Source organism: Phaseolus vulgaris, chromosome 2, assembly GCF_051622355.1.
Source record: "Phaseolus vulgaris cultivar YP4 chromosome 2, ASM5162235v1, whole genome shotgun sequence".
Taxonomy (NCBI): domain Eukaryota; kingdom Viridiplantae; phylum Streptophyta; class Magnoliopsida; order Fabales; family Fabaceae; genus Phaseolus; species Phaseolus vulgaris.
The window spans coordinates 35,894,889-35,916,820 of record NC_143499.1 but is presented as its reverse complement, the minus strand read 5'-3'; the positions used below and the strand labels follow the sequence as shown (position 1 = coordinate 35,916,820).

General features: G+C 36.5%; 1 protein-coding gene and 1 pseudogene across 1 annotated transcript; both read right to left on the bottom strand.

Annotated features, from left to right (window-relative positions):
- Positions 1-789: 789 nt before the first annotated feature.
- On the bottom strand, positions 790-21,548 carry CHR4 (chromatin remodeling 4). Its single transcript, XM_068613544.2, has 12 exons — positions 20,826-21,548; positions 19,756-19,815; positions 18,401-18,650; positions 15,028-15,129; positions 14,147-14,917; positions 12,904-13,011; positions 10,006-12,783; positions 9,102-9,259; positions 5,545-5,659; positions 4,443-4,525; positions 3,102-3,753; positions 790-2,994 (listed from the first exon to the last, which is right to left on the bottom strand). The coding sequence occupies exons 3-12, from the start codon at positions 18,632-18,634 to the stop codon at positions 967-969; spliced, it is 7,029 nt and encodes a 2,342-aa protein (XP_068469645.1). The 5' UTR covers positions 18,635-18,650; positions 19,756-19,815; positions 20,826-21,548; the 3' UTR covers positions 790-966.
- LOC150029146 (uncharacterized) lies at positions 7,636-8,578 on the bottom strand (annotated as a pseudogene).
- Positions 21,549-21,932: the final 384 nt, after the last annotated feature.

The following is a 21,932-nucleotide window of genomic DNA, read 5'->3' as shown; positions in this document are numbered from 1 at the left end:
TCCAAAACACATGTCATGTGTTCCAAAAAGTTTGTTTTAGAAAACTCATTATATACACTAAGGAGAGTTTGTTTCACAAATTTTGCTCCAAAATGTATTTCATAGTTCTACATATTTTATTCCAAAATTCTTGTTCCATTGGAACATTCTCTTTCCCTATCATCTCATGGTCACCTTTCTCAATGGTTGACATAATATAGAAGAGGACATGGGATGGAGGAATGCTCTCCAAAAAAAAATGAAGCAAAAGAGACATAATGCAATTCTATAGAGGGGTGTAGGAAGAAAAATATATTGTATTTCAGATTTTTCAAATAAAATACAAAATCGGAGTATATATATTATATTTTATTACATATTACACAATTCAAAATACAAATTTTGTATTTTAAATTAAACAATTTAGAATACAAAAAAATCACAAATATTAAGTATTCCGAAGTCTTCGGATTTTACAAACCAGAACTAAAAAAAGTCAATAAAATATAGAATAATTTTGGTATTTTAAGAAGTATGAGTTAGATGAAGTGAATATGTAAATGCCGGAAGAAATTGCCGGTCAACATTTTGCGATTTGTCTAGGAAACAAAATTCAGAAAGTTTCTTAGTGACCCATTCAGTTCAATCACAAATAACAATTTTTATAAAAGTAAATTGTATAATGCTTCAGAGTCCATTCTTATAAAAGTAAATGAAGTACTGTGCAGTGTAATAATGAATTATTGTATTTATATGTGGCTCCAATTTAAAAAAGAAAATTCCATGCTAGACAAAGGGCAAGACACAATATCCAGCAAGCAACACTATATTTCATTTCACTTGGAGAAAAAACTTTACATGTTCTCAACAATCCTATATTTGCTAGTTCACTCACTGTCATACCTACAAAAATTCTAGCGCATTGGTGAAAAGGCTTCAGCAGCAAGAAAGAATTGGTTTCATTTTTTTTTATCCAAAATACTACAGTTATGTTTCCTGATCTCTCACAGCATGGTCTGAGACAGTTCCCTCAGATGATACCTCCACTTCTTCGGGCCGTTCAACCCGAGAGGGATCTGACTGAGTCTTGCTGGAATCTCCACTGTCAAGGTCATGTACTTCTTGCTCTTGAGGTGGACACCAAATTTTTGGTGAAACCTGCCTAGGATTCTTATTTCTAAAGGCACCTTCTGAGTCTTTGAATTTGGCTCTTCCAACGGGCCTTGGCAATGGAAGCTTGCTGTCAAGAAAGTTCGAAGCACCGGTAGTGATCGATGGAAGATGGGGGCCAGAAGCAACACAGGCTGCAACCAACTGAAGCACTTCGGGAGATGGAGACATCCCTGAAATTGCTTTTTTTGAAGAGTGTGACGAGTTTGCCACTTTCAAGTTTAGAGGAGGCAAGTTAAGGTCAGATTCAATCTGCTGAGGTCCTAGAGGTCCTGTCTGAGAAAGTAGAGGCAATGGCGGGCCCGAAGGAATGGAGCTTGAGGCACCATTATCAACATGGTGGCTGCTGTGCAAGTCCCTGCTGTTTCCAGCAAAATCTGGAAGACCCCGATTGAACTTATGTGATCTTCTCTTCTTTTTCTTTTTTACACTACACCTGGGGTCCTTTGGTAGGGAAGGAGGTGGTCCAGGAATCACAAATGGAGGAATTGTAGGCTTATCTTCCCCATACAACAGACGAACTGATTGAGCAATGGCTGATACTGTGGGTGGCAATTCAGGATCGGGAAGTTTGGCAGGGGAGCTAACAGCTTCTCGTAACCAGTGGGGAAGCTTGTCTTTTGAAGTACTGCTTCCACCCACTTCCTCTACTTTTGAGTGCAAACGATCAGATCTAATTGGATTAGATAACAATCCAGAACTAGTAGATTCACCATTACCTACATTAACATGATTATCACGCATATCATGTTGTGATCCATCTAGAAGTATGGGCAACTTTCCACGCTTGGTGTTTCCTTGGTCATCCTCCTTCTGCTGTGCATCAATGCTGCCTGAGCAATTCAAACCTAAAGAGCCCAAGGTACTGGTTCCAAAAGAATTGAGCAGAAATGGTCTTTCAGTCAGTACACTGGAAGAAGTACCTGGTCTATCAGATGTTTCAGCAGAAGCACCTTCAGGAAATTTAGATCTGTTTTTATCATAACTCCAAGATGGAAGGGATACATAGTGTTCATTTTGCATACTAGGTCGGTCCAATGCACTAAAATGTGACAGACTAGATGCAGAATCACCTATCCCCAATTTCATGTCAGTCAGATGGTTATGAAATTTTGGTGGCAAGAAAAATTTGCTCCCATGCAAGGCCCTTTCCATCATGCCATCAGAGATGGGAAAATGTGCTGATTTGGTAGACTTTGTCATCTTGGAGGATCTTTGAGTAGGAAAAGGTGGCCCCTGAAAGACCTTTACCTGTTCCTCTTCCCACCTCACTGATAAATCCTCAGATGTTTTATACTTTGAAAACTTTAACTTGGGATCTCGGAGCATAGCATCCCAATTACCTCTCCCATGCCTACGAACACCAATCCATAGGGAATCAAGCTCATCTTCAGACCACCCATCGGATTTTGACTTCTTTTTCAATAAATTACTTGATCCAGATCCGGTTCTCATCATTATGTTTTCAAGCACCTTCCTATGGTTTTCAGGGAAAGATGAGAACGTGGTTGACCTTTGTCCCAAACCCAAAGTAGGGGGTACATCCCTGTCTTGCTGATTATATCTGAACAAATCTTCAGGGGGTATTTTGAAATTAGGCAATGCTGGCATTGTCGGAAGGTCTTGAATAGATCCATTCAAAGATTCAAGTCTTCCTCCTATAGACAAATTAGGCAAAAGGTCCAGATGTGAATTTGGTATGCTCTTGGTTGTAAGTGGAAACCTTGTCAGCAACCTTTCATCAAATGGCAGGTTTGGCAATGCCATCTTCTCCTGAAAATGAGAGAATCTAGCACCTGAATTCTCAAATGCATCAGATTCCTTTCCATGCACAGAGGGTGGAAACTGCAAAATAAAAACAAAAAGAAGGAAAGGATACAAATCATAAAGACAGATCCGTAATGCCAACTACAATTGACAACGAAATCCAGACATGTATTAAGAGAGCATACGGGAACAAATGGGAGACTGTTATCAGGGATGCTATTTTTGAAACTTGGGTGTAAATTTTCTGTGGATGCATCTGCCAGCTTGGTATTTGCTGTCACTTCCTTACTTCTCGCCTCAGCATCCATTGTTGTCCCAGAGCAAGGGGCAAGACTGAATGGAAACTCTTGTCTGGATCCATGTCTATTTTGTCTCCAATTTAACTTTGAAGTATTGCTTTCTGATGACTCTATTTGTTTTGCATTGGGAGCACAAAGCCCTAGTACGGGCAACAAATTGTTGGTGGATATATTGTTTGTCATGCTCAGCCCCCCCTTAGGATGACTTGGAAGAAAAATATCAGGGAGAGAACGGCCTAGGTTACTGACAGAAGCATCGAAGTGACTGCTCATTTTATGTTTGGAAAGCTTGTCAATCCTTGATAAGGAGTCAGCGTTGCCATTCTGAGCTTCTGAAAGTTGTGTGTATTTGCTGTCCTCTAAGTTTATAGAAGGCAACTCTTGAACCGAGTGTGTTGGTCCAGCCCCTAGATCCCCACCCTTGGCAATGACTGATGAATGTGAGAGTAACTCGTTACCTAGAAGACCCTCAGGATTTGCTTCTTTAATCGCCTTCCTTCGGGCAAGTAGTTCTTTTTGCCGGGCTCGGAGTTTAACACTGTAAAAAATAGCAAGTGAAAATATTCAGCCTCCGAAGCTCATTTAATCATAAAAGCATACTATTGGTATACAGAATCTACCACTGCCAGAGGAAATGATATCTTGTTCCGCTAGTATGAAATTACTGATTAAAATACTTGAACCACAATTAAATAATCACATCAGTAGAATTAGTTCTGATGAGGGAACACCAGCATACTATAAATTGTTAAGAGGAAATTAAAGCATGGATGTTCATATTACCATAAACAATTTATCAACAGCATGTAGGACTTGCTAAGAGCTTTAGGTATATCATTTCCAGAAGTTAAAATTAAGGTATTGGAGGCTTATATTTACATGCATTAAACAACTCCATAAAAAAAGAGAGGAAAACAAACAAGGAACTCCTTGACAATTTACTAAAGCACTCAGAAAAACAAACTTCTTAATAGAATAATGCATTGCAATCGACGACATACTGTCAAAAGAAACACACCCTTGAAGATGAACATGTATGGATTTCCCTTAACATTATTCAATAACTGTGAAGTAATTCAGAAAGTTAAAAAAACAAGTCATACTATTTTGTCTTATGGGCCATACTGTCAAAAGAAACACACCCTTGAAGATGAACATGTATGGATTTCCCTTAACATTATTCAATAACTGTGAAGTAATTCAGAAAGTTAAAAAGACAAGTCATACTATTTGGTCTTATGGGCCCGTCCTGCTGGTGTATATTCACGCTCAGGCTCTGGTTCTGGCTCTTTTTCCTCTTCACCACCACTCTGGTTGAACAAGCACACCAATAGGAAACATTAAGAAAAGACCAACAGAGTTTCTAAAAGAGTTAAACTGAACGTACTGGAGCTAAAGTAATAAAACTGATTAACAGAAGAAAATTTCAACAGTTAAAAAATAAGCAAGTGGCCTTAATTGTAAATATGAGCCTATTTACAGCCTTCCACTCAAACCATAACTAAACTAATACTGAGCTGGAAATAAATTTGGACAGAAATAGCACGACACAAATAAACTCAGTCCCATTTTACAAGAATAAAATATCCATGTTAAATGCAGCACAAACATTCAATGATAATTGTATGGAGTAACTTGATTAAACTGAAGAAACCAATTCTATCACCCCCCTAGTAAACACTCAAAGTGCCAAAAATGCTAAAGAAAGTTGCAACACAACTGAAGCTTTTTAAATTGGAAGCCATAAATATAGAAAAATGTCATTGGTACACAACTAATAGCTGATTAAAAAATTGTACAAAGACCAAAATAACTTTTCAAAATAGTTTTGGTAGATCTATCACAACAACCAGGGTACAAAAAACAGAGTCGTCATCATAGTTCAACAGCATGGCAAAACCCTAATAGCAGACTTGGACCTAGATAAGGATTTGATATCACTTCTGCATAGGAAAAGTACTAACACCTAATATGTAAAATAAAATGGTTTTTCCCTCGTTTTCATTAAGTTATTTAGAAAGAAAAACATCTTTTTATTTGCATTTCATTATTTTAAAAAAAAAACTTGAGACTTTCTACTTCTTTTTATCTTAGTTTAATCCTTCATTATTGATTTTCAGGGAACAAAGCTGAAAGTCCAAAACCAAACTTAACCAACATTTAAGATTTATTAGCTTATATATCTGATGAAACACATGGGAGGATATTTTAAGTATGAGAAACAAAACTTCATCTCCCACCACTGATATTCAGAACCAAATACATAATTAAAAAATATTTATCTTGAAAACTTGTATGTTTTAGTGGTGAGTAGAATCAAACAAATCACCTCACTCATTGTTTCACTTGGATGTGGAGCATATACTTCCCTATACGAAACAGCTTTCCTTTGCCGCTTCCCTCGACCAAGAGCTGCTTCCTCTTCATTTTGATATTTCTCCCACCTACAAACCAAGTTAAGACAAAAATTTAAGGTAAAACATGTTAGTCACACCACTTGATAGCTATCTATGCTGACAAATGCATGACCATATGAATTTTTAAAAAAAAGTGTACTATCATCACTTGTATAGATAAAAATTAAAATAGTTGAATTTTAAAAAAAGTGGCTTCTAATAAGCATAGCTCCTTTACTATCATATGCTCAAAAGAATTCATTGTCTGCTGCTTTAGTTCTTATAAATAAATAATTATACTACTATGTTAGAATCGTAGTTAGGATTTACATGTGTACCCAAATCTTTTAGTTTATAATCATCTGCATTTTTTGTGAGTATTGTGCCACTTCACATAACCAAGACCTGAGTGTACCCACCTTGTGAGACTAAGGACCAGTTTTTTAGAGATTTTAAAATGTTATTAAGAAAGGCTATCAATTAGACCAATTTCTTTTCAATTCAGAAATTCCTCCAAATTTTAATATTGTGGTAAATGAGTTTTCCCAAAAGCCTCCAATAATTTTTTGGATCTTACAAAATTTCACCTTGGTCCACCATCAACTTTTAATTTGGATCCATGGGACTATCAACAGGCTTGCAATTTGCCAACCCGGTCTCCTCTAGAATGTTGAGAGCATATGTTCTCAGTGAAAACAACACCTTCCTCTAATTGAGTCACTTCAATACCTAGGAAGTATTTTAGATAACAAAAATCTTTACTCTGAAAATGGTTGCAAAGTGTTCCTTTAGTCAAGAGAGATCCCAGTGGCATTGTTCCTTGTAACAACATAGACCATTAAATATACACACTTCCAAAGAGAAGCATAACAAAAGAAAACTGAATGACCCCTCTCACTTCATTTCCATCCAAAAGCCTGAATAGTATGATTGAGTTTATAAAACCTAGCTACGGGTGATTGCTTCATATAAATTTCCTCCCCGAGAGCAACAAATCCAAGAGGTTGCTCCATATAAATTTCCTCCCCAAGATCACCAAGAAGGAAAACACTTTTAATGTTAAGTTGGGGAATTGGCCAATGATGGATAGCTGCCATTGCAAGAAAAAGTCTAACAATGCATATACTTTGGCCCCTCCCCATTATCACAATAGCCAAGTCCATAAATTTGTGTATATTCTTTGGCCACAAACCGAGCTTTAAGGCAATCAAACTTCACCACTAAGCCCACCTTTAGTAGCATAGACCCATCATCTACAATCAATCGACTTCTTTCCAAAGGGAAGAGGACAAGCTCCTATGTGCCATTGTTGCAAGGGCGTGTTGTGGTCTATGATGATCAAGTGCCTCATGAATAGTTCTGGGAACAATGGTACAAACAAAGAAAGAAATAATAGGATAACTTAAAATAATCAAAATAGGATATGGATTACGAGTAGAATGAATACTTTTCCTAAAAGCAAAAGGCCAATCTGAATTGAAGTCATGTGAAAGAGATGACGGGGAAGGATACATGACATAGGAAGTTGTTGGAGTATGATCTAAATCATGAGAAACTTTAGGAAGATTAGGAGTTCTTTGTGTCTTATGTTGGTATGTAAAGAGAGGTGGTGGAAAAATACCAGACTAGTTTTCATTTGGGTTGGAGTTAGAAGAACCTGGAATCATCAAAGAACCAAAGGTTGGATCAGGGAGGACATTTTGAATGGACAATGGAGTTACCACAGAGGATGAGAAAAATGGTGTCCTAAAAAAAAGGTAAGATCAACTAACATATAGTATCTTTTGGTAGTTGGAGAATAGCATTGGATCCTTTTTGAAGGCGAGAATATTCCAAAAGAACACATTTAAAAGCCTTTGCAAAGAGTTTGTCTAAACCTGGAGAGACATCGAAGAAACATGAAATAAAGGATAATTTGGAAAAATAATGAAGTGGGGAATTTGATTTTCAAAAGAGGAAAAAGGCGTTCTATTGATTAAAAACTAGCAATGAGCATGGTTATCACTCACCCTGGGTTATCACTCGCGAGTTTACATTCCCACTCACCCAAGGCGAGTTAACTCGAAAGCAAACTCGTTTTTGGAGCAAACCTATCATGTTTTCCTAGTACTTGGTACCTAAATATCTGAATGAATGGTAGAGAATTACACTTGGTACTCCGCATTTAAAAAACTTGGACTCCTTTTTCAGATTTAGACACATGGGCTGCCTTGTTTGGAAAACCATGCAAGGAGTAGCAACTTTCTAGGGCATCACCTATTCTTTTGCAGTATGTGCATTGAGGAGATCCATTCCAACCACCGCATCGTCTTCAATTGCTACGACCTCCTCCTTTTCCTCATGGTGCTACCATTGTTGATGTATCAATAACTTCAGCTGAATTTTTATCTTTTAACAAGGTGACCCAAAGAAGTCTAGTGACTAAGTTGTCTATTTAAGGAATCTAATCACCCTAAAATTGTATCATACGATCAAAATCTAAGTGTAGACTTCTCAAAATTAGGACTATGTATAACTTAACAAGTTTTTTGTTCATATCCTCAGATGAATTAACCACAAGAAATCTTTGTAGTTCTTCTATTGTAGCCCGAGCCTTTCTAAGAGGGGCAACTCTTTCAGTCGCACCAAAGAGATATTGACTGTCATTAGCAAAAGTATTTTGTATCTTCTTCAGAAAAGAAGAGCATAACTTAAAGGATCTGAGTATTTCTAAGACATCTTGTTCAACTGACTACCATAAAACAACGTAGTTGGAAGTCCAGTTTCTACCACTAAGATTTACCTTTAGTTACTACACCACTGACTTCCTTTTCCAAATAGTCATGGTATCCTCGACAAAGGAAACATAACACAACAGGCATACCACGATAAGTAGTTCTTCCTGTTGAGTTTGGCCATGGTAATAGAGCCATAAACATGTTTGAGTGGGAAAAACCCTAAGTTGTGATGAGAGAGGCTTGACCAACTATCCACTTACATCAAAACAGGAAGACAAGCTCTGCCCAAGAGTCACTGACGAGACCAACAACAGTGGTTTGGTGTCATTCTGACACCACGAAGGCAGCACATGGGACACACAAGCCTAGTGACGAGTTGGCAAAGATCAGCACATGATGGTCTATCATGAAGCTTTTGGTCGTGCAACCACCGAGGGTTGGGTCATGCTCCTCAAGGCGCACTTAATCTTTACTAGGCAAAACAATGGTGGATGGCAGCCAAAAACAGCAAACAATGGTGGTCTAACTACAAGAGAAGATAAATAGGGCTCTTGATACCAACTTGAATTAGGATATGATAAAAATCAGCTGAGTATCTTGCTCAACTGATGTATATTTTATATATGCAAAAAAGAAGAATACAATACAAAGAAAAGGTATATCCTGTAACACTCTACCCTTAGGCTAGGTACATATACCCAAAAAGAAGCTTTATAGAAGTTGTACATTACAATAACAATCATGATTTTAACAAAGACAATAAAGCTAATTACCTCACACGCAGTAGTTTGTCCCATTCATTTTCTTCATTGACATTCACTGTGTTATCCTCTCTCTTCTCAGAATTTTGTGGACATATATCATCAGTCCCATCAGGAGGAGATTCACCCACTACATGCTCTTCAGTTGGTTCATCATTCCACTCGAGGGCCTAAGTAAGAGATTTTCAGTCACAAATGGGGCAGAGCTTAATCATTCAATTATATATAACCATAAGAGCACAGTGACACAATTTAAGAAAAAACAAAAGGGAGGGAGAAATTAATCATTTAATTAACATGATAGAATCAAAATTTGAGAGGAAAAACTTGTAGAAAAAGGGCAACACAGTGCATGAGGCTCCCAACTAGTGCAGTTTGGGGGGTGTAGCGTAAACAGCCTTACTCACACAAGTGGATAGACTGTTTATAGGATTTCAATACATGACAACCAGGTCACAAGGCTTGGCCTTAGACACATGTATCATATTAAAAATAAATGGAATGGATTTCCATAGAATTAAGCACAAGGGGGACAGAAGCATCAACAAATTCTTAGTTTAGGTTGTTTACATGTTAATCCTATAGACAACTTCAAAAACTACATATAGGGTCAAGTATAACCACTAATGACAACAGGAAAACTTAAATAATCATATAAGCACACAAACTACAAAGAAACTTTTACAAGGCAAAGGTACCTAACCTAAGAAAGGAAAAGAATAAAAAGCCAAGAGAAAGAAAAACAAGGGACAAGGGTGCATGTCCATGTCTAAAAACACAAACAAGCAAAACAGGATTCGTGAGTCAAAAAACCTGCCATGTGACTGAGTTTATTGCCCTATTGGTAATATTCTAGCTTCAAGTGAAAGTCCAAAGAAACAATACTTTATCAACTAGAGTTAGTCAATTATCTCACCTTCACTGAACCCAGCATATCATTCTCAGAATCCCCTTCAGCATTATCAGTTGAACCATCTTGAAGGTTTGAACGATCAAGCAATTTTAAAATAGCAATTTCATCCCACAGAATCGTGCTGCTGCTATCAGTACACTTATCCTTGTATACATCTCCCAGACCACCAGTCCTCTTTCGATGCTTATGTTCTACATCTGCTACAGGCTCATCTTTGCTACTATTGTTATTTTCATTCATGTCTTTCCCATTCAGTCCTGGAGAATCGTTGAAGAGTTCCTCAGTTCCCCACTTTAAAATATCTTCTACTTCCTTTTGTGAACCAGACTTATTTACAAAAAGCTGATCAAGCATCAATTTCTTCTTAGCAAGCTGCAAGATGCGCTCTTCAACACTAGCACGAACCACTAGCCGGTATACCAAAAGTCTATTTGATTGTCCAATTCTGTGAGCTCGATTCATTGCTTGGATATCTGCATGGGGGTTGAAATCAGAATCATAGATGATGACAGTGTCAGCAGTAGCCAAATTTATTCCAAGTCCACAAGAGCGAGTGGATAACAAGAAAACAAATCGACTTTTGTCTTGGTTAAAGCGAGAAATTGCTGTCTGGCGATCAGCTACAGAAACAGATCCATCTACTCTCTCATATGTTTTAGGCCCAAATTCTATAGTCAAATAATCCTCCAGGATGTCAAGAAGCTTGGTCATTTGTGAGAAAATAAGAACTCTGTGACCTTCCCTATGTAAAATCTTTAGCATAGAATGTAGAAGAGTCAACTTAGCTGAAGCCTTTATTCTCATTTCATGAAGGAACTCGACAGAACCTGATTCAGGCTCAGTTCCTGGTATGAGGTATGGATGATTACAGACCTTCCTCAATTGCATCACAATATTCAGCATAGACTGTTGGGCGACCCCTTTCCCAATATTCCGCAATATTTGATAATTCTTTGTAAGCATTGCCCGATAATATTCAGCTTGGATGGATGACAACTCAACAGGAACCATTCTTTCTGTCTTGGGAGGGATATTTTGCATGGCTTCCTTTTTAAGTCTACGAAGCATGTGAGGAGCAACAAGTTTTTTCAATTCATCAACTTTCTCAGCAGTCGTAAGATCATTAAATTTCTCCTCAAATAAAGTCAGAGAAGGAAATGAAGCTGGCTGCAGGAAGTTAAGCAAGTTGTACATCTCACCAAGGTTGTTCTGGAGAGGGGTACCTGTCAACAGTACACGGTGTTGAAAGGAGAAGGTATTTAGCAAACTGAAAAGCTTACTTCCAGAATTCTTCAGTCGATGGCCCTCATCAACAACAAGAACTTCCCAAGAAACTCCTCGTAAATGGGAATAATCAGCAAGAACCATTTCATAAGTAGTTAAAAGAACATTAAATTTATAGGCTTCAGTTTTCTTACTCAATCCACTTGGATCATTAGCATGCCATTCATACTGGCGAATCATGGCTCTAGCCTTGGCACAGCCATGATATTCAACAACATTCACATCTGGAGCCCACAGTGCAAATTCAGCAAGCCAATTAGGCATTGTAGAAAGTGGTACCAAGACCAAGCAAGGAAGTGAAACATTGAATTCAAAATACAATGATGAAAGAAAAGCACAAGCAGATACTGTTTTCCCAAGTCCCATCTCATCAGCAAGTATCACATTTTTGGACTTATACCAGCATCTGCGCAACCAGTTCAGTGCCTCAAGCTGATGAGGAAACAAAGAACCACCTTTCAAATCCTTAGGTTGCTCTGTGAGATTGACAATATCATTTTGATGGTCGTTGTTTCTCCTAGTTGAATTTTCCTTTGATGAATCCCTTTCCAACGTGAGAGTTTCAAGCTTATTAAAAAGGGTAACCAAATGAGAAGAATTTTGAAGCACTGGTTCATCTAAACTTTCCCAAGTGCATTCATCATAAGGCAGTCCACTCCACTTTACAAATGCTTCAGATGTTCCATATTTGGAAGTTTGAAGGGCCAGCACCCGCTGAGGCTGCTTCCAACGCTCCTCACAAATATTAATTATTGTCATCCCATACTTTGCCTTATAATTTTCTAGTTTTCTCTTTGCAAGAACTTTTAACTGGGATTCAGAAATCCAACTATTATGAATATGAGACTTTCCTACCCATTTAACTAAAAATTCATAGAAAACCTCCTCTCCATTTGGACCAGCACAATCAATTGCATTAGCATCCTGAGCATTATCATCAATATTGCCACTCATCCCCTTCTCCACATTCATTTCTTTTTGTTCTGTTTCAAGAGAGACATGTCTTTCACAATTTTTTGGAAGCTCACTGTTATCTTTGCTTCTTAAAGCAACATTAATGCTGTCTTCTGTCTCCAGCTTGTCATTTGGTTTTTTCAACTGCTCAGCAGATACAGCAGAATCATCCTGATCTATACCATCCCTGGCACATGAACCTAGATCCTCAGTGGCTTTACTCAATGAATCAACAGGATTTCCTTTTTTACTTTCTTTTGTTACTGATCTTCTGTATACATGAATTTTTTCCACTCTATTAGGGTTGGTCAATATGGCTTCTTCATCAGAACTCTTGACGACATTTTGATGATCATCAACATGATTTTCAGTTGATTCCGCATCCAAATCATTAGCACAAGCAGAATTATTCTCTAGAAGCCTGGTCTGATTTTCTGATATGACCAGATCACCAGAAGGTGAGCCACCCTCAACATTCAAAGACAAGTTATGTAAGGAATTTGTATTCTCACCATGAATTCTACACCCTAGAACTCGATCAACCTGTGAGATGGATATTCAAGTAGAGTGAGTTATGTTGATCAGATAAAAGATGCCAGGTGAGGCATTTTTTTAAACAAAAAAATGCAAATCATCAGACACAAGGTCTTTTTAGATGGCTACCTGCAGAGACTCAATAACAGCACTGTCTTCGTGCATCAAAGTTTCATCTACAAGATTTTGTGTTTTATCCAGTTCATTTGATGTGTCTTTCATTACCCGAGAAAACTTCTGCATCCCAGAGAAAACAAATCATGCTTACAGTGTAATAAAAATGTGATAGAATAATACTAAACATATTTTAGACAGTATATTTAATATAAATCAAGGATGAGATTGTAGAATTAATACATTCAAATAGCAGACTAAATATATTTTACCACATCAAGCTGCTCTGACATCCTAAATCCAACCCAATGTAGCAAAACCTTGCAGGTTTTGAGAAACATTTACACCTCATTTTTCTTAATTTTGTGCAGTGTAATACACCTAAATTTTGCTCACAGAACTAGAGTCTAAACACAACAATATTTAAATTCTCTCCTAATAAAGGACAACGTATTTACACAAATTGTCTCATTCAATAGTTCTTTATCAAATCCTAGTATTTGGCATCAGTTACATCACTGTCAGCCTGCACCATTATTCCTTATTTTTGTATTCGCTTTTTTTTACTCTTCCTAACTGAGCTTACAGAGGCCTAGGAGATTTGGACAATACATAGAAATGAAATGTTGGCTAGAATTAGCAAATGAAATTAAATTTTAGAGTTAAAGGTGAGTTATGCCCAGTAAGGACATTACAGGTGAAAAATGCCACACATAAAAACCTCTTCAATAGCCCATCTGAGTCACCATAATTTAAGACTACAATAATTAGATCCTTTATCATTTAGACATTATACATGTACCTGTAATTAATTTCCTCGAGATTTATAAACTATAGACTGCCACTAAACCACTATGATAATTTAAAATAGTCATGCTTTAACAACAGCACTATTTAATGTAGTATACCATGGTCCAGATATGATGTCAGCAGAGACAAAAAAAAAATGCTCAAACTCAATATTTTTTGAGATAAAGTGTAAATACGAAATATAATATAAATCAGATCAATTATGTTAAGTTGGTAATAAATATACAAACATTTTGACTCCATAAATAAAAAGTCAATAATATCATGACAGGATTCAGTCACTGTCCATATTACTAAATGATATCCAGATTTAAACTAACAAGTAAATAGAAGTATTTATTAGGGAATACAATAACTACTTATCCAAACGTAGCAAAATAAAGAAGAAATGTTCTGATAGTTATTAAAAGTAAAAAATCCAACAAGATATTAGAGGAGGAACAAGTACCTCATCTTTCTGCTGGGCTTGAGAATTCTTGTTTCCAACATCCTCTTTAGGTACAGATGAGGAAATGCTATGGGTTATAGACTTCTGCTTCTTGTGTACTTTACTATTCCCAGACTTGGACTTCGTAGAAGAAGGATTGACAACTTTTTTGCCCTTTTCAGTCTTTTGCTTTTTTTGACTAGTATTATCATTAACAACTTTATTCTTCCTTTTTCTCACATCCTCTCCACTAGCAGCAATAGCAAGAACAAGTGTTTTCCTTAAAGGAATCTTATTGCAAGATGAATCAGTCTTACCCTCCAGTTGTTCATCATTTGCTTCTAAATCAGTAATTTTAGAGAGCGGTAAAACTACCTTCGTTGGTGAAGTTGACTTCCTATCTACAGGGGAGTCTATTGGGGACAAGCTTGATTTCTTTTCATCAGCATCCACACATGAAGTTCCTTCCATAGTACTCCCAAGAGATGGGTCAACAGGTTTGTCGTTACAAGTTTCATCAACTGAGGAAGACAACAATTTCTTTCCAAAGAATTTGACTCCCACAGTTGAAATAGATTTCCCTTTGCTTGAGGACCTTTTCTTTGAAATAAGTTTACTTCCAAAAAGTCCAGATACTTTTTCAAGGTTAAGTGAGTTAACTTGACCTTTTGATTTTGCAGGGACAGTCTTTGTCCTTGCTCGTTTTGAAATTGGATCCAGGTGGTTCATGGGCTTTAGTTGATCCTTTCCTTCAAAGCAAGTTGGACATTGCCACTTCCCATTAGGGATGCGCTTCAAGAGATAAAATCACAAATGGTTGAAAGAAATCAGATTAAAAAATCCCAAGAATCAAGACTCTGTAGTCGAAAGAAAGCACAGCATGAAACCAGGTTTGGACATACCTTAAGAGGGGGATCAAGACATTGTAAATGGTAGGTGCGAGGACAGCTATCACAGCACAATAAGTTACCACCAACATCACAGATCACGCATTCATAGTAATACTGGATCATAAGTTTCATTATATTAAGTTAGAGCAACCAGGTGGAAATAATAAAAAAAAATCGAGACTGGAAGCATCCCAAAATATTCTTCATATAATAAATAAAATATTATTAAAGAAAAAGAAGTATGAAAATTGGAGACTGAGGATAAGACATGCAGCTAGAAAATAAAATAAAAGCATATTATTGAGATGACAATGACATCCAAATCCAATCCCATTGCATATATCCCAAAGATATTTTACTAGAAGAGATTTTGTGAGGATAACAGTACAAAGACGGAAAGGAAAATACATCCTCTAAAAGGTAACAAGAAAGACTAGACAAACAAAATAACATCAGGAAAGCTTTTGGAAAGCACACTGTGGCACAATGGGCCTATCTGCTTAAACTTCTCCATAAGCTAAAACTAACTTAGCATAAGTGAAATAGGATTTTGGAATAGCTAATATGGGAGAGCTTCTACAAGTTATCTTATGCATAAACTAATTGCATCTTATGAAGAGACTTATTTAAATTTCTCCTTCATCCTTTCTTTTCCTACAAGTGTCTATGGAGAAATTCGTCAATACAGGCCCTGTATATAATTAGAGAAAGAAACCTTTGGAGAACCCATAAGCTCAATTCCAAAAGACAAGGACAGCTTTCCCAGATAAGAGGAAGCAGAATACACTTCTGCTACAAATATTTTTCCATGTCATTCATTCCTAATCAATATCAAATAAATGCATACATTGTACATTGAAACATACATCTTAACCAAATCTGCCAAGCTACCAGACAACGCAAAAAGTAGTGGCTAATTGTATAAGGATATAAGAGCAACATAATACAATCCTATACAAATTGAAGAATATGCCGAATTCTGCATATCCCGGTAGCACATTGATCTCATTTACAATCAATCAAGCAGCTGATTAGGATCTATTCAATAATTAATTGACAGCAATGATTGTAACTAAAGGTGACCATAGCTCTCAAAAGGACAGCATGAATGAAAAAAACTAGCATAATACCATAATATCCTCAATTAAAATAAATAGCCTAAAATCATGTGTTGTAATATAGCCTAAATTTAGCATTATACATTAAGAGAAACCCACAATCAATTTCCTTCAAATATTATCTTCAGATTATTCTAGGTCAGAAATCATTTTCATTTAAACTACATTGATAATACAAAATATTTGTCTTAATAAAGTCCCCAACATGGTTTTGAAAAAGTCTCTAGTCTTACTAAATGAGTTTTATCTCATGCACCATTTCAGGTATATCAACATCGTTTAGACCTATTGATATTCTAATATAAGATCCATCTTCGACAAATAATGATATAGTGGAGGTCATGCCTCATCCTCCTCGAAGCCATCTCCCACACCGAATTTGGTCCCATCTGAAAATGATTGGCTTATTGCTATATGAAAAGGTACGTTCTACTTATAATCCTTCTTCCCACTATACAAACCTTAGGTATCATAGGTTTCCCCATAAAAACCTTACTTGTTTGTCTCTATTCATGTTCCTAAGTCTCCAGGTGTGGCTTTATCTCACGCGGAGTGGTGATAAGCAATGATTGATGAAACGTGTGCGCTTAAAAGTAATGGTACTTGGGAATTGGTTCCTCTTCCAACTGGCAAATCAATTGTCGGGTATCTATGGTTGTATATTCTTAAAACAGGAGCGCAGCATTGATCACTATAAAGCTTGAATGGTTGCCAAAGGATACACAAAAATCTATGGCTAAGATTACACAAACACTTTCTCTCCTTATTGCCAAAATGACATTTATTTGACTTCTCTTTTCCATTGCAGTTACTTACCACTATATTCTATTTCAGCTTGACATTAAAAATGCATTTCTACACGCTGACCTTGATGAAGACGTCTATATGGAGCAACCTCCTGGACTTGTTACTCAAGGGGAGTCATCTAATATGGTATCTCGCCTAAGGAGGTCCCTATATGGCCTCAAGCAATCACCCCATATATGGTTTGGTTGTTTTTGGACTGTCATCTAGCAGTTTGGAATAATACAAAGTGATGTTGATCATTCTTTGTTCTATCATCATTCTCCCCAAGGATGTATCTATATCATTGTATATGTGGACGACATTATTATCACAGGTAGTTATAAGGAGGGTATCATACAACTAAAAGAATATATTGCTCAAAAGTTCCAGACAGAAGTTCTTGGACACCTAAGGCATTTCCTTGGTATAGAAGTGGCACAATCCAAGGATTGTTTGGTCATATATCAAAGAAAACATGCTCTCAAACATTCTAAAAGAAACAGGGATAATAAATGCTTAACCATGCAAACACGCCAACAGATCCAAGTGGCAAACTTGTACCTAACTTAGGAGAACCTTATTGTGATCCTGGGAAATATAGAAAGTTGGTTGGTAAGGTAAATAAAGTTTTGCTTCCAACCGGATGAGTCATCGGTTTCATCCTAATTCATAACCGAGTTAATGACATCATTACAAACCACATGCATTCCCAATCTGATATTCTCAAATTTAGAAGAAATAATATTCTACTTTATTGTTTCAATTATGAGGTCATTGGACCTATAAATACATGAACCTGCTAGTTAGTTTAGGAAATATGGGCAGCTAATTCTAAGGAGACAAATCCCTGTGATTATGGGATTGTTTCTAAACACATAAACCTAGTATTAATAGTGTGATACGGCTTTGATAAAGGATAAAATTACCAGAAGGATAAAATGTAAAACTTCCTAAAATATACAATGAGCACCTCCATTTTAACAGATATAATGACCAGACCACCTACAAGTCCAGTTTCCAGTTAAACCAGTCAGACCAGCCACTCCAGTCCAATTGTCTACATAGATGTCAGGTATTTCTTACATCTATAGTTCTATATTTTGTTCTTCTGCTTTCCTTTTCAAGGATGTGTTTCCTGACTGTTGCAATCATCCATTCTCATCAATAAAATTCCTATTCTATCTAAAAACAATAAAGACATTACTATTTCACATAAATTATCATAAGTTACATATGTGTTTCCTGACTGTTGCAATCATCCATTCACATCAATAAAATTCCTATTCTATCTAAAAACAATAAAGGCATTACTATTTCACACAAATTATCATAAGTTACATCGGCCACAAGCCATGTACTTAATGACAATTCTAAAGACCATTTTACTCTTCATAAGTTGGGTTTCCAACATCCTCTCTTTTTATTCAAGAGCTAAGTAAGTTTGCCTAATGTAATAAAATGGACTCAAAAAGGTAACTCACCCCATCATTTCCTTTCTTCTTAGATGAAATTTGATCGGTAGGTACTTCAGTCTTTAGCGCACGTTTAGCTGAAGCATTTCTAGAAGATTCAGATGTTAGTGAATTTTCTTCTTTACTATTGGATTGCTCTTTGCCTGAGGACTGATCTAGTCCAAAAGGAAGCTTTCTGCGCTTACGCTTTAAAACCCAGTTCCTGTTAAGCATTTTAGGCGCTGATGATTTGTTTTCCTTCATTGTTCAAAGATGCATCCTGCATAAACACTTTGACCATCAGCACATCATGAGAAAAATAAAATTCAAAAGCATTATAGCTTATAAAACAGCATTAAACATGTCTGCTCATTAACAGAGCACAGAAAATAGTTTTGAGCAAAAATTAAAAATTAAATTAGCCCTGGTAATCAACAGTGTTTGTCATAATAATTGTAAGCAAAGTTCAACCATTAGCAAGAAAAAAGATTCCAGATGTGTTCCCAGCTAGAGAAACATTCTTTTGATATATTCAAAGTATAAACCATCGTTGTACTTTATCTAGATAAACAAAGAGTTTATTAAGAAATAAAGGAGATATAAATGCAAGTGGATAAGAAATCCTCATAAGCTGAAAACTACACCAAGAGAGAAAGAAAAAAACATGAGACTAAGAACATGAAACATGTAGCAAAGCATAACATGCCTCTCTAATGATCTTTCAAAGATGTCCCCTTAAAAAGAACATTGACATAACACTACAAATAACTAACATGCATTCAACTTTTAAAAAATATTTATATAGTCCTCCTTTACTATTCATCATATCATAGACACTATTCATGATCATGTAATATCACTCAACATGGGAGCAAAAAGGATTCAAGAAAGAATATGACACCACATTTCGTAATCACTCAGCAGGATATCATGTTTTCATTTCAATTTATTCTTCTTTCTCCCAACTGCAATCACCAAAAACTGTCTCTGGTTAAGTATCAATCAGCTGGTTGAACAAAGTTCGTCCTCTTTGAAAACCAAACCAGCATTAAAATAATATTTTTCCTCAAAAGGAAAGGTTTGATGGTAGCTAAGGGGAATCAGTCTAAAAAGTTAGTCTCGAGTTGAAGCTTCAGAACTCATGTTCGAGACATTAGCTAAGATAGATGGGCTTTGATTATAGTCAATGCAGTCTTATCCAAGGTTTGCCAACATTACGAGAAATTATAAGCAAAGTTCGTTCAACTGGGGTGTGACTTATTCAAGGTTAGCAAATTTGGAAAATCTAGCTTACTTAAATCTTGAGACAGGCCTTAGGTAAAACTGAAACCCGGGTAGTTGAAGTGAATAACATGATTGCTGCTGATAGAAAAGTGATTTCTAACCTGCCGCTTGCTAAGGCAACGAGTCCAGTCAATGCAAAATTGATTGCCTCGGTCAAAATACTGCGAGCATGTGGTTGGAAATCATGTTAACATCAGGTAGCAATGTGTATCAAAGAATGTAGCAACTAAAAAGACCAAACAGCGCACATGATGTAAAATGCCAAATCAAAGCAAAAGAGATATTTCGCATAAGAATGATAATTTACAGAATCACAAAACCAATCAAGCCTTTTACACTTAGGAATGAACATTTCAGAACCAAACAAATAAACTCGCTCCCCTATTCCCCGAGAAAAATATCAAACAAAAGCCATTTTTTTATCATTTATCACTGAGAAATATTTGGTACAGAACACTTATTTAAATCAATCCCATACGCCAATCCTGTCACAAATGTTAGCATTCGGTGGTCCCCAATGCGCAACCACATTCATAAGAAGCAAAAAAGACATCCAAGAATAAAACATGTCATTGCCCCAAAAAATGTATACAAAGACTACACAATGATATATTTCCTCAGCTTTTGTAGATACGCAACATAATTGATATCTACATTCATTCCTCAATCAAAACAAGATCAGATTATTCAATCAGCACAGACAGACTACTTCACGTAAAAAATATTAATCATGCTGAATCGGAAGATCATAAACAATCTCCATCAAAAGTAAAACAAGCAGCAGCATACACAATGAACAAGAAGTCAGAGTATGTCCCAGCACACCACAAACACGAAACACAACAAAAGCCACCAATCCACACCCAACAAACGGTGAAGCATTCCGCACATTCAACTCACACAAAAACCCTCAAGTCCCTAGGAGGAACAAGTGGAGTCAGAAAGCAGCAAAAAATCCAAGTAACAACCCTGCTCATTGAACCAACAAAAATCTGCAAGCCAGAAACCCAATCACCGGCCAAGTAGCTTGAAAATCAAGGAACTCAACAACACAAAAACAAAAGACCCAACTGAAATTGAACAAGAACAAGAGGCAAACACAAAACCCCAGAAGCCAAATTCGAGCCAAAACCACAAATGAAGAGCAAAAAAGGGAAATTGAGAAGCATACCAGTTGGGGCTACGGATCAAATAGCAGCAAGGGGAAGGATTGCATGAGAAGGAAAAGGGGAAAGTGGAGAATAGGGAGAGAGGGTATTAGGGCATGGATGCAAGGAGATGAGAGATACGAGGAGAGAGAGAGAAAGAGAGAAAGAGGGCAGACAAATGAATAAATAGAGAGAGAAAAAGAGTTAGCTGTTGTTGTTGTTTGTTGATGTTGTCATGTAGAGAGAGAAAGACACACAAATACGGATTCGCCGGGGTCATAGGACGGGGTTACTCTCTGACATGGCAGGAGAGAGAGAGAGAGAGTTGTTGTGCTCTCTCTTGCTCTTTGTTGAAACCCCAAACCACTCTTCCACTCTAACCATGCCACGTGGCACCACCACGAGCCTTTGCCTTTCTTCTTGCATTCTCCTTCTTCCCTCAAAACTCAATCTCTTTCTGCTTCTTCTCCTCTTCACATCCCCATCTCTTGCTTCCTAACTCTTATTTCCACCATTATTAATTTCCCTCCTTCATTATACTCATCTTTTCTCCTTCACAAAACATGAACTCAGGTACCCAACCAAGGATCACTTCAAACTTGCTTCAAAGTTTCCATTTTGAAGATCCTCACAAAAATATCAGTAAAATAATTTTATCTTATATCAGATAAACAGAATTATCTCTAATATAAGATATCTCTCTCAACTTAATATTCGAATCTTAAATTAGAAACTACTGGTTAGTTGATCAAAAGTAACTGTTTTTTTGTTTCGTTTATGTTCATCAGTTGTTTGGGGTGTTCATTTATAATGTCGCTGTCTTATTAATTTTTTAGGAAAATCTATTTTCAGTAAATTAATACCTAAGTTAACCAGCATTCAACACTTTGATTGAGTTTCTGAATCCAACAACTATTTCGTGTTTGTGTTTGTGTTTTCAACCCCATTTTTGTCTCTGTAACTGTAAATATCACAAGGCTTTCACTAATTACAAAAATATAATCATCTAATTAACACGTATTTAACGTTTAATTTAATTACAAACTATGTTTATATTAGTAGAACCTTATCTCAAGCAGTGAACTATTGGCAAAATAATGCAATCATTTTTTCAAAAAACATGGATCACT